We start from the raw sequence: 13,673 nt of genomic DNA on the forward strand, positions 1-13,673 counted from the left end.
AAATAAAATCTGGCTTAATGAATTCTACTTGAACATAAATACTAGTTATTTGTACCTTGTAAGTTTGGACATAGCTGTGGACCCCATGGTCAGAAGTTAAGAAATTGGAACAGCAAAGATTTCAAGTATGAAGGTTTTATACCACCAAACCCCTGAAATTTACACATTTTTCCAATGACTTCTGTCTTCACTTATGGTTCGGATAGCTCAGTTGGCTAGAAGGCTGGAGAATGATGCCAACAACTACCAGCTGCGGTAGTTCATGAATGCCTTCTTGCCTTGCCATTTGCTTGATTTGGAGTGATGGCCCTCAAGCTACGCAAACAATAGTCTCTCTCTCTCTAATAGCGAGAGATGTCTATGATCCTTTATGGACTATGGTTAATTACCATTCTGACTTTGCTTCAGATTATTAGAACTTGCATTTTTACCCCATCACTTCAATTCATTTAAGATTTTCTGCTCTTTATCTGCTCTGTAAAGGCCAGGGAATGGAACAATTTTCCACTTTTAGTATCCATTTTCAAACTCAACCAGTAAAATATCATGGTTACATGCTACAATGCCAAACATGCAAGTACAAAACTAGTCGAACCAAAAATATCATAAAATGGCTAGTTTATATATTTTTGGCTCGACTAGTTTTGTACTTGTGTGTTTGGCATTGTAGCATGTAACCATGACATTTTACTGGCTGAGTTTGACAAGGATACTGTAACTTAACACTAATTGGGAGGAGGCTAACATAAAACTGCCAACCTACTGCCAATTAGTGTTAAGTTATAGGTATCCTTGCTTTTTACTCAGACTTACTTGAAACTCGATCAGACTACCAAAATCACTTAAGTTCGGAGTCCACCACTTAACCAATCCTCTCACTCTGTCCGCCTGCTGTCTTTTTACCAGAAGGCTAATGTTTGTCATCCAGTCTTCATTCTGTCATGGCTGATCTTTGACATCAAATCCACTTTCCTCAGTTTCATAAATCTCTATAGTGCAGAAGGAAGCCATTTGGCTCATCGAGTCTGCACTGACTCTTTGAATGAGGACTATACCCATGTTCACTCCCCTGTCCACCCTGCCCTATCCCTGTAACCCCATAACCTAATCTACACTCCGGGACACTAAGGGACAATTGATCATGTCCAATCCACCTAATCTGCACATCTTTGGACTGGGGAGGAAACCGGAGTACTTCGGAGGAAATCCATGCAGACACGGGGAGAACATGTAAACTCCACACAGTCACCGAGGCTGGAATTGAACCCAGTCCCTGTAGCTGTGAGGCAGCAGTGCTCACCACTGTGCCACAGTGTCATCTGCCTTTACTTGTAATGTTATGGATAGGGAAGGGATGCCTAAGTGATAGCAGAAAGATAATTACATCTGAGTAGAAAGAGAAGAAAATCACAGTGCCACCATGCTGCCCAAACCCCATTTTCCTTAATTTAATTAAGAGTCCAAAGACCTATCTAACTCAGTGACTGAACATCCCCACCACTGAGTCAGAGAATTCCAAACCCTCATGTGGTGGCTCGAGACAATACTCTGGAGGCTTCCAGTAATAAAGGGGGTTTATTAACAATAGGCAACTATGTACAGGCACAGAGCAACGGTGATTAGGTCTTGACTGTCCATCTCCAGGATCCATACTGCCCAGAGCCCTTCTCAGAGGGACTCGCTGCTTTCTTTCTATTGTTAGGGGTTCACACATGATTGTTCCCAAGCTGGTAGGGGCCGTGCTACCACATTCCTCCCCTTCAGTCCCTCGTTATATTTTACAAAGTCAGCCATGAACATGGTCAAGAGATACCAGGAATAAGGGTTAGATAGAGAAATACAGCACAGAACAGGCCCTTCGGCCCACGATGTTGCGCCGAACTTTTGTCCTAGTTTAATCATAGAATTTTGGACAATTTTTCATGGCCAATCCACCCAACCTGCACATCTTTGGACTGTGGGAGGAAACCGGAGTACCCGGAGGAAACCCACGCAGTCACGGAGAGGATGTGCAGACTCCACAGACAGCGACCCAAGTCGAAATTGAACTTGGGACCCTGGAGCTGTGAAGCAATTGTGCTATCCACAATGCTACCGTGCTGCCCTTAAGAAGTTAACCTACACTCCATTATTCTACCCTAATCCATGTACCTATCCAATAGCCGCTTGAAGGTCCCTAACTTTTCCGACTCAACTACTTCCACAGGCAGTGTATTCCATGCCCCCACTACTCTCTGGGTAAAGAACCTACCTCTGACATCCCCTCTATATCTTCCACCATTTATCTTAAATTTATGTCCCCTTGTAATGGTGTGTTCCACCCGGGGAAAAAGTCTCTGACTGTCTACTCTATCTATTCCCCTAATCATCTTATAAACCTCTGTCAAGTCGCCCCTCATCCTTCTCCGTTCTAATGAGAAAAGGCCTAGCACCCTCAACCTTTCCTCGTATGACCTACTCTCCATTCCAGGCAACATCCTGGTAAATCTCCTTTGCACCTTTTCCAAAGCTTCCACATCCTTCCTAAAATGAGGTGACCAGAACTGCACACAGTACTCCAAATGTGGCCTGACCAAGGTTTTGTACAGCTGCATCATCACCTCACGGCTCTTAAATTCAATCCCTCTGCTAATGAACGCTAGCACACCATAGGCCTTCTTCACAGCTCTATCCACTTGAGTGGCAACTTTCAAAGATCTATGAACATAGACCCCAAGATCTCTCTGCTCCTCCACATTGCCAAGAACCCTGTATTCCGCATTCATATTTGTCCTTCCAAAATGGACAACCTCACACATGTCAGGGTTAAACTCCATCTGCCACTTCTCAGCCCAGCTCTGCATTCTATCTATGTCTCTTTGAAGCCGACAACAGCCCTCCTCATTATCCACAACTCCACCAATCTTCGTATCATCTGCAAATTTACTGACCCACCCTTCAACTCCCTCATCCAAGTCGTTAATGTACACTACATCCACTGCTTTACCTTCATCCACATGCTTGGTCACCTCCTCAAAGAATTCAATAAGACTTGTGAGGCAAGACCTACCCCTCACAAATCCGTGCTGACTATCCCTAATCAAGCAATGCCTTTCCAGATGCTCAGAAATCCTATCCCTCAGTACCCTTTCCATTACTTTGCCTACCACCGAAGTAAGACTAACTGGCCTGTAATTCCCAGGGTTATCCCTATTCCCTTTTTTGAACAGGGGCACGACATTCGCCACTCTCCAATCCTCTGGTACCACCCCTGTTGACAGCGAGGACGAAAAGATCATTGCCAACGGCTCTGCAATTTCATTTCTTGCTTCCCATAGAATCCTTGGATATATCCCGTCAGGCCCGGGGGACTTGTCTATCCTCAAGTTTTTCAAAACGCGCAACACATCTTCCTTCCTGACAAGTATCTCCTCCAGCTTATCAGTCTGCTTCATGCTGTCCTCTCCAACAATATGGCCCCTCTCGTTTGTAAATACTGAAGAAAAATACTTGTTCAAGACCTCTCCTATCTCTTCAGACTCAATACACAATCTCCCGCTACTGTCCTTAATCGGACCTACCCTCGCTCTAGTCATTCTCATATTTCTCACATATGTGTAAAAGGCCTTGGGGTTTTCCTTGATCCTTGACCCGCCAAAGATTTTTCATGCCCTCTCTTAGCTCTCCTAATCCCTTCCTTCAGTTCCCTCCTGGCTATCTTGTATCCCTCCAGTGCCCTGTCTGAACCTTGTTTCTTCAGCCTTACATAAGTCTCCTTCTTCCTCTTAACAAGACATTCAACCTCTCTTGTCAACCATGGTTCCCTCACTCGACCATCTCTTCCCTGCCTGACAGGGACATACACATCAAAGACACGCAGTACCTGTTCCTTGAACAAGTTCCACATTTCACTTGTGTCCTTCCCTGACAGCCTATGTTCCCAACTTCTGCACTTCAATTCTTGTCTGACAGCATTGTATTTACCCTTCCCCCAATTATAAACCTTGCCCTGTTGCACGGACCTATCCCTCTCCATAACTAAAGTGAAAGTCACAGAATTGTGGTCACTACCTCCAAAATGCTCCCCTCACATAATCAATCTGTCTGGGGCTTTGAGTCCTTGCAGACCTCTTAAGCACCCTAACCGGCTCCAGCATCTCCAAAGTGGTCTTGTTGTCTGCGTAAGGTGACGGTTCAGGAGACTCCCCCTCTTCTGCAGGGCTGCTCGCCTCGCCAGCTCGCACCTGTACTGCTGGTGAGGCTGACTCTGAAATTCCCAGCTCCCTTCACTCTGGAACAGCCACCAGTACCCTGGTAGCACGTTTTAGACTCGTCTGTTCTGGAGTGGGGGTTCACTGTACCCTTCCTCCTCACATGGTCGACGTGCTTTCACACAGTCTTGCCAATTACATTTACCATATACGATACAGTTTAGGGAAGATTCGACTGGCTAACCAGAGTGGACCAGAGGTGAAATTTTGAATTAGAGTCTGGTCACCCACATGGAATGATCTGTTACCCTTTTGTGAAGTATGTTGATTTTTTTGGGAGGCCTGATGTGCCTCCACCCACCCTGCCAAATTTGGGATATCAAGTCCAAATGGGTTCTGAGACGACGGCCCATAAGCAATTCAGCCGGCATGACCCCCGTAGTGGCATGAGAGGTCGTGCTGTAGGATAATAGGAAGTTGGAGCTGGTCTGATTATTTCCTCATAGCATTTTTAAAAGTCCTTTTTGCAAACCCATTGGAAGCAGTGTGATATGGGGTGGTCCTAGTATGCCGAATTCAGTTTGACTGAACAATGTGTTGGAAATTGTCCCCTGTGACTGGCTCAAGCGTAACGAGGCCAGTGAATAGCAGAAGAGGGAACCGCGCCAGGCACCAAACAGTTTGCAATGTTTGGACTTGATATCCCAAATTTGGCAGGGTGGGTGGAGGCACATCAGGCCTTCCAAAAAAATCAACATATTTCACAAAAGGGTAACACAATGGATTCTGGTAGGCAGTCTATGGTGATTACCCATCGTAAGGCGTCCACACTATTCGCCAAGGTATGGTAGATGGGAAAGCCGGGTAGAGAGGGATATAGGCCAAATGCGGGCAATTGGGACTAGCTTAGTGGTAAAATCTGGGCGGCATGGCCAAGTTGGAACAAAGGGCCTGTATTGATGCTGTAAACTTCAGCGACTCTATGGGCACTCAAGCGTAACGAGGCCGGTGAATAGCTGAAGAATTTGCAATGCAACCGGCCATGGGCAAATTCGTAATCCTGCCGTAGCGTAGCAAGAAACCAATTATCACCACTTAAGCCCCTTTTCCATACAATTAACGAGAACCACCAGTCATCCAACGGGCTCCTGTCATTCACCGGCCTCCCCAGTAAGTACTCACGCTGGCATCAATTAGTACTCCATTTTAAAAATGTGAATCTGAAGGAAGGGCTTCTGTGGGGAGCCGAGGAGGTGTGTAGCCATCTTTGCGCACAGGCAAAGAGCCCGGGGGCGCCCACACCCTGAGGACTCGGCCGCCCATCAGGCTAGGGAAGGACCCATCGGGGGGAGTTCTGCGATACCCCAGGGTGCACAGGCGCCGTTGGACATTCAATCAAATGACGGACAGCGCATGTCGCAGGAGGATGCACCTCAACAAGGAGATGGTGCAACACCTGTGTCATATTCGGACTTGACACCACGTAGAGGAGGAGATTACCCTCCTCCAGTGGCTGTCAAGGTCATTGCAGTCCTGAACTTTTCTGCCACGGGATAGTTCCAGGTCTCGAGTGGGGGCCCATGTGGTATCTCGCAGGCCACAGCCCACAGGTGCATCCGGCAATTCATGAATGCCCTGTATGCCTGGGCGGAAGACTATGCCATTTTTGACATGGACCATGCCCAACAGGATGCCCATGCAGCACGTTTCTCTGCCATCACCGGGATGCCCCAGGTCCAGGGAGTCATAGATGCCACACAGGTTGCCCTGCGCTCTCCGGGCTATCTGGGGATGCTGTATGTTAACCGAAAGGGGTTCCACTCCTTCAACATACAGCTCGTCTTCGACCACCAATTGCAGATAATGCACGTGTGTGCCCGCTTCCCGGGGAGTGTGCACGACAGCTACATCCTGGGACAGTCGGTCATCCCTGCTTTCTTCGAGGAGCACCCCAGGATGGACAGCTGGAGATATGAGATAACCGTTGAGGCCCTGGCTAATGACACCAATATGGAGGCAAGAGACTGAACCGGAGACCCGCTACAATGAGGCCCATGCAGCCACCCAGATTGTCATTGAGTGGTGCATCAGACTCCACAACATGCGATTCTGATGCCTCGACCGTTCCGGAGGTGCACTCCAGTACACTGCCCGGAGGGCAGCACGCTTTGTTGTGGTCTGCTGTGGCCTCCACAACCTCACACATCAGCGGAGCGATGACCTGGAGTTTGGTGACGAGGAACATGTGGCCACCTCGAAGGAGGGGGAGGAGGGGGGTAGGGCCGGGGGGGGGGGGGGGGGGGGGGGGAGACGAGGATGATAGCAGGCGCCGCACCAGCAGGGGCTGGGGGACAAGGCCGGGGAGGAACCCGAAGCCCAGCCAGAGGCTGCAGGTCAGGCAGCGACAGTGAGGGCCCGGCAAGCCCAGTGAGCCAGGGAAACCCTCACATTAGCCTGATTCATCTAGGACGTGGCCTGGTCCATTGTCGCATCCTTACCCACCCACCACCCCATTTCCCAGCTTATGTGTCATATCACACCAGGGTGCTGGAACTGTGTCGGTACTGTCCATGGGTCATTGCCGAGGGCAAGAGGGTGATGATAACCCGCAGAGAGTTGGGCGCTGGTGCTCCTCAATCTATGCCATAATCTGACCCCGACCTGTCTGCTGAGTGCTCGCTCACACCCATCACATGCACACGGCAATGCATTATGGAAGAAAGTGACAGAGGCTTCCAACTGGTTGGGCACAAGGCTGTTTATTGTTCAATATATGCCCCCACTCTCTCGATGGTGCACCCCCCCTCCCTACACCGTTCCCCCTCCTCCGGCATCCTCAGTGATCCGCGATGTGCTTTGCCCTCCTAGCTCTACCACTGCATGCAGTTGTGTTCCCAGCACTTGCTGACTTATGACTCACCCTTCGGGACCCTCGGGAGAACGGGACATTCCTTCTGGCCGATACCATGTCCAGGAGCCTAACCAGGTCAGCATCCCCGAATCCCTGGTCCCCTCAGTGCCATTGGTGCAAGCTGGCTGGGGTAGGCTGAGCAAGTGCAGACTAAATGCTGCTTGACATTGTTGGCGGGGCGCTGGTGAGCGCGGTCCCAGCGAGTCAGCTGGCGAGTCAGCTGGAAAGGCGGCATTCCGTGCGGGAAGCCCGTGAGGCCTCGTTAAGTGGACCAATTAACGTTGAATAGCGTTGACTGCTTCGCGGGCCGGGCACTCGCTATAGCACTTGGAAATGTTTCAGGAGAATTGTGCCACATCACTTCCGTCTGTTGTATGGATAGTCATTTGGAATGAGTTCAACTAAGACAAGGAACATCCTGCCAAAGAAAGGGCCTGCATAGTTGACGTGCAGTCTGGTTCATGGACTACACGGCCACTCCCAGGCCAAGAGAGGTAATAATTGTTGAGTCTGGCAGGAAATACATTGCCATACCACTAGATGAGGACTAGTCTACTGAGGTAGTATGGACTGAGGTTAGGAACAGGAAAGGAGAGGCCTCCGAAAAGTTCCAGAGATGTAGAGGAAAGGATTGCAAAGATGATTCTGGATAGGAGCGAAAGTAACAGGGTAGTTGTTATGGGGGACTTTAACTTTCCAAATATTGACTGGAAACGCTATAGTTCGAGTACTTTGGATGTGTTAGTTTTTGTCCAATGTGTGCAGGAGGGTTTCCTGACACGTTATGCAGATAGGTCAACAAGAGGCAAGGCCATATTGGATTTGGTACTGGGTAATGAACCAGGCCAGGTGTTAGATTTGGAGGTAGGTGAGCACTTTGATGATAGTGACCACAATTCAGTTACGTTTACTTTAGCGATGGAAAGGGATAGGTATATACCGCAGGGCAAGAGTTATAGTTGGGAGAAAGGCAATTATGATGTAATGAGGCAAGATTTAGGATGCATAGGATGGGGAAGGAAACTGCAGGGGATGGGCACAATTGAAATGGGGAGCTTGTTCAAGGAACAGCTACTGCGTGTCCTTGATAAGTATGTACCTGTCAGGCAGGGAGGAAGTGGTTGAGCGAGGGAACCGTGGTTTACTAAAGTAGTTGAATCACTTGTCAAGAGGAAGAAGGAGGCTTATGTAAAGATGAGACGTGAAGGTTCAGTTAGGGCACTTGAGAGTTACAAGTTAGCAAGGAAGGACCGAAAGAGAGAGCTAAGAAGAGCCAGGAGGGGACATGAGAAGTCTTTGGCAGGTAGGATCAAGGAAAACCCTAAAGCTTTCTATAGGTATGTCAGGAATAAAAGAATGACGAGGGTAAGAGTAGGGCCAGTCAAGGATAGTAGTGGGAAGTTGTGCGTGGAGTCTGAGGAGATAGAAGAGGCGCTAAATGAATATTTTTCGTCAGTATTCACACAGGAAAAAGACAATGTTGTCGAGGAGAATACTGAGATATAGGCTACTAGACTAGACGGGCTTGAGGTTCATAAGGAGGAGGTGTTAGCAATTCTGGAAAGTGTGAAAATAGGTAAGTCCCCTGGGCCAGATGGGATTTATCCTAGGATTCTCTGGGAAGCTAGGGAGGAGATTGCAGAGCCTTTTGTCTTTGACCTTTCCGTCGTCAGTGTCTACAGGAATAGTGCCAGAAGACTGGAGGATAGCAAATGTTGTCCCCTTGTTCAAGAAGGGGAGTAGAGACAACCCCGGTAACTATAGACCAGTGAGCCTTACTTCTGTTGTGGGCAAAGTCTTGGAAAGGATTATAAGAGATAGGATTTATAATCATCTAGAAAGGAATAATTTGATTAGGGATAGTCAACACAGTTTTGTGAAGGGTAGGTCGTGCCTCACAAACCTTATTGAGTTCTTTGAGAAGGTGACCAAACAGGTGGACGAGGGTAAAGCAGTTGATGTGGTGTATATGGATTTCAGTAAAGTGTTTGATAAGGTTCCCCACGGTAGCCTATTGCAGAAAATATGAAGGCATGGAAATGAGGGTGATTTAGAGGTTTGGATCAGAAATTGGCTAGCTGCTAGAAAGACAGAGGGTGGTGGTTGATGGGAAATGTTCAGCCTGGAGTTCAGTTACTAGTGGTGTACCAAAAGGATCTGTTTTGGGGCCACTTCTGTTTGTCATTTTTATAAATGACCTGGAGGAGGGCGTAGAAGGATGGGTGAGTAAATTTCTGGATGACACTAAAGTCGAATGGAGTTGTGGACAGTGCGGAAGGACGTCGCAGGTTACAGAGGGACATAGATAAGCTGCAGAGCTGGGCTGAGAGGTGGCAAATGGAGTTTAATGCAGAAAAGTGTGAGGTGGTTCATTTTGGAAGGAATAACAGGAATACAGAGTACTGGGTTAATGGTAAGATTCTTGGTAGTGTGGATGAGCAGAGAGATCTCGGTGTCCATGTACATAGATCCCTGAAAGTTGTCACCCAGGTTGATAGGGTTGTGAAGAAGACGTACGGTGTGTTAGCTTTTTTTGGTAGAGGGATTGAGTTTCGGAGCCATGAGGTCATGTTGCAGCTGTAGAAAACTCTGGTGTGGCCGCATTTGGAGCATTGCGTGCAGTTCTGGTCGCCGCATTATAGGTAGGATGTGGAAGCATTGGAAAGGGTGCAGAGGAGATTTACCAGAATGTTGCCTGGTGTGGAGGGAAGATCTTATGAGGAAAGGCTGAGGAACTTGAGGCTGTTTTCGTTGGAGAGAAGAAGGTTAAGACGTGACTTAATGGAGGCATACAAGATGATCAGAGGATTAGATAGGGTGGACAGTGAGAGCCTGTTTCCTCGGATGGTGATGTCTAACACGAGGGGATATAGCTTTAAATTGAGGGGAGATAGATATGGGACAGATGTCAGAGGTAGGTTCTTTACTCAGAGAGAAGTAAGGGCGTGAAATGCCCTGCCTGCAACAGTAGTGCACTCGCTAACATTAAGTGCATTTAAATGGTCATTCGATAAACATATGGATGATAATAGAATAGTGTAGATGGGCTTTAGATTGGTTTCACAGGTCGGCGCAACTTCGAGGGCCGAAGGACCTGTACTGCGCTGTAATGCTCTATGTTCTATGATATCGGCCATCAGGATCAGGGACTTGTCAGCTTTTATTCACGAAATCATAGAATTTTACAGCACAGGAGGCCATTTGGCCCATGTCTGCAGTGGCTCCAGAAACAGCTAGGCCATTCCTCAGACCTATCTCTGTAGCGCTCTACATTCATCAATTGCAAATGTATATCCAGCTCTCTTTTGAAACTTCCTGTGGAATCTGCCTCCACAAACTCTCCTGGTCAGTGCATTCCAAATCCCAACAACTCAGTAAAGAGGTTTCTCCTCATCTCACTCCTAGCTCTCTTGCTGACTATCTTGAAATTGTGAACCCCCACCTAGTCACTGACTTACCAACTGGTGGAAACAGAATATTCTTCTTTGTCCTGTCAAAATTGTTGATCATTTTGAACACCTCAATAAGTTCATCTTAAACCTTCTCTGCTCTCAGGAGAACAAGCTCAATTTCTGTCATCTTTTCTTGCAGCTAAAACTCCTCATTCCTGGAATCATTCTAGCAAATCACCTCTGCACTCTCTCTAGGGCGTTAACAGCCTTCCTTAAATAAGGTGCCCAGAACCGAACATAATATTCCAAATGTGGTCTGACCAACAATTTGTAGAGGTGTAGCATAATTTCCTTGCATTTATATTCTGTGTCTTTATTTATAAACTCAAGGATCCTATAAGCCTTCTTAACAACTGTTTCAACTTTCCTGGTTACCATCAGAGAATTATGCACATGAAGCCCGAGGTCCCTCTGCTCCTGTGCTCTCCTCAAAGTTGTACCAATGAGCCTGTATTGTCTCCCTGTGTTTTTTCTCCAAAAATGCATCACCTTACATTTCTCTGCATTAAAATTTACCTGCCAGTTTGGGCCAACTTGTCAATGACCCTCTGAAGTCGCTCACCGTCATCCTCACAATTCACTATTCTCCCGAGCTTAGTATCCTGTGCAAATTTATAGATTCTGACCTCAACATCCATCGCTAAATCACTTATATACATCCGAAAAGCAAGGATCCCAACACTGAGCTCTGGGCAACACCACTTTCAACTTGTCTCCAGTCTGAGAAATGCCCATTTATACCTTCACTGCTCCTTAATTAGGAAAAAAAATTGGATACTCTAAATTTTAAAAAAATTGTCAGATATTTGTTTTTCCAATTAAGGTGCAATTTAGCGTGGCCAATCCACCGAACGTGCGCATCTTTGGGTTATGGGGGTGAAACCCACGGAGACATGGGGAGAACGTGCAAACTCTACACGGACAGTCACCCAGTGCCAGGACTCGAACCCAGGTCCTCAGTGCCGCAGCCCCAGTGCTAACTACCGCGCCACATGCCGCCTCCAAAAAAACTTGTCAGATATGACCTGCCCTTGCCAAAGCCATGCTGATTGTCCAATATTACCTTATTTTTCTCTAAGTATACATTTACCTTATCCCATAATACTGCCTCCATCAGTTTTCCCACTATTGATGTCAAGCTGCGAGGTAATTTCCTGTGTTATTCTTTGCCCCTTTCTTAAACAACAGTGTCACATTTATACATTAAAGAGCGTGGAGAGAGAGAGAGAGCTAGGTTTCATTAAAGTGCGCAGAGACAGAGGTGCGAGCCTTCAATAAAGAGCACAAAGCCAGAGAGAGGCAAGACTTCAATATAGAGCGCAGAAATAAGCAGGACGTCTAATAGAGCTGGAGAGTGAGGCGAAACATGGAAAGAGATGGGGCAGAGAAAAACAGAGTGATGCCATAAGAAAATGGTACATTCATTGGCTGGTAAGTAATTGCTAATTTACATTACCTATTTTCTCTTTCCGATTAAAGGGAAAAAGGAAAAATATTTTACACATTAGAAAGACTAAAAACAAGCTGGAAATTTCAATTAAAAAACAAATTAAGATCTAATTAAATAAAACAGAGATGCAGGGCCAGGTGATATGTTGTACCTGCGTGATGTGGGAGCTGGTGGACCCCATTATGGTTCCCAGTGAACACAGTTGTAGCATGTGTTAGTTGCTTGAGGAACTCCAGCTCAGAGTTAATGAGCTGGAGTCTGAGCTTTGGACACTGCAACACATCAGGGAGGGGGAGAGTTATCTGGACATTGTATTTCAGAAGTCAGTCACAACCCTTAGTCTAACTCCTGGCAGGGACAGGAGGATGTGGCTCTGAGTGTGGTAGGTAGAGTCATTCTACAGGTAGGGATGCAGGAGCCTCAGCCCCTGTCCATGTCTAAACAGGTTTGATATTCTTGCTCCGTGTATGGACGGGAACGGGGACTGCAGGGAGGATGAGCAAACTGACCACAGCACCGTGGTCTAGGGAGCTAGTCAATTTGGGGGGGGAGAAGAGAAATGTAGTCATAGTTGGAGATGGTATAATTAGGGGCATAGACATTGTTTTCTGTGACCAGGATGAAGTGTTCCGAAGATCGTGTTGCCTACCTGGTGCCAGAATTTGGGATATCTCATCTGGACTGCAGAGGAATTTTGAGTGGGATGGTAAAGATCTAGTTGTCGTGGTCCATGACAAAGGGAGGACAAGGACAGAGGGAATATGAGCAGCTAGGGGCTAAATTAAAAAGCAGAATCATAAATCTCTGGCTTACTACCTGAGCCAAGAGCTAATTGGCACACGGAGTCAGTAAGATTGGGAGATAAACGCATGGCTTAAAGACTGGCAAGGGGAGAAATGGGTTCAAATTCATGGGACATTGGAACCAGTACTGAGGAAGGAGGAACCTGTTCCGATAGGAGAGTCTTCATCTGAATCATGCTGGGACTAGAGTCATGGCAAGTCGCATAACAAGGGCTGTAGATAGGGTTTTAAACTTAATAGGGGAGGGGAGGGTTCAGTTGCAGGGAAAATTAGAAAACAAATTTAAAAGAGGAGATAGGAGTGCAGGTTAGACATGTAGTGGATGGCGACCATTAAATAAAGGTGAGGGACAAAACAGGTGATTGTGTTTTTGCACCAAGGAATTATAAAAGAGAAGGGAAATGTGATAATAAAACAAATTTTAAAACGTTGTATCTAAATGCATGAAGCATTCAGAACAAAATTAATGAGTTAACTATTCTAATAGAGACAAAGGGTATGATTTGGTCTGACTACTGAAACATGGTTACAATGAGACTAGGTTTGGGAATTGAATATCCAAGGGTACTCAGTATTTCAGAAAGATAGACTGAAAGGAAAAGGAGGTGGTGTAGCTTTGCTGGTGAAGAAAGGGGTCAGTGCTGTAATGTGAAATGATATGAACATTGGAGATCAAGATGTGGAATCAGTCTGGATAGAAATAAGAAATAGCAAAAGGAAGAAGTCCTTGGTAGTAGTGATCTATAGGTTCCTAAACAGTAATTTGGCAGTGGCACATAGTATAAAATGAGGAAATACTGGGGGCTTGTAAGAAAGGTACGGCAATAATCATGGGTAATTTTAATGTGCAAGTAGACTGGATTGATC

The 13,673-nt window shown here is 46.7% G+C and overlaps 1 protein-coding gene across 3 annotated transcripts in view; it reads right to left on the bottom strand.

Annotated features, from left to right (window-relative positions):
- LOC119962749 (probable E3 ubiquitin-protein ligase HERC1) overlaps positions 1 to 13,673 on the bottom strand; it is a 594,360-nt gene that overhangs the window by 239,344 nt on the left and 341,343 nt on the right. Inside the window, exon 44 of one of the 3 annotated variants that reach the window (XM_038790765.1) lies at positions 12,010 to 12,018. The exons of the other annotated variants lie outside the window; for them this stretch is intronic. Coding sequence (XP_038646693.1) covers positions 12,010 to 12,018 — 9 coding nt within the window. The remainder of the gene's footprint in view (positions 1 to 12,009; positions 12,019 to 13,673) is intronic. 3 annotated transcript variants of the gene reach the window in all.

This window comes from Scyliorhinus canicula, chromosome 3 (assembly GCF_902713615.1).
Source record: "Scyliorhinus canicula chromosome 3, sScyCan1.1, whole genome shotgun sequence".
Classification (NCBI taxonomy): domain Eukaryota; kingdom Metazoa; phylum Chordata; class Chondrichthyes; order Carcharhiniformes; family Scyliorhinidae; genus Scyliorhinus; species Scyliorhinus canicula.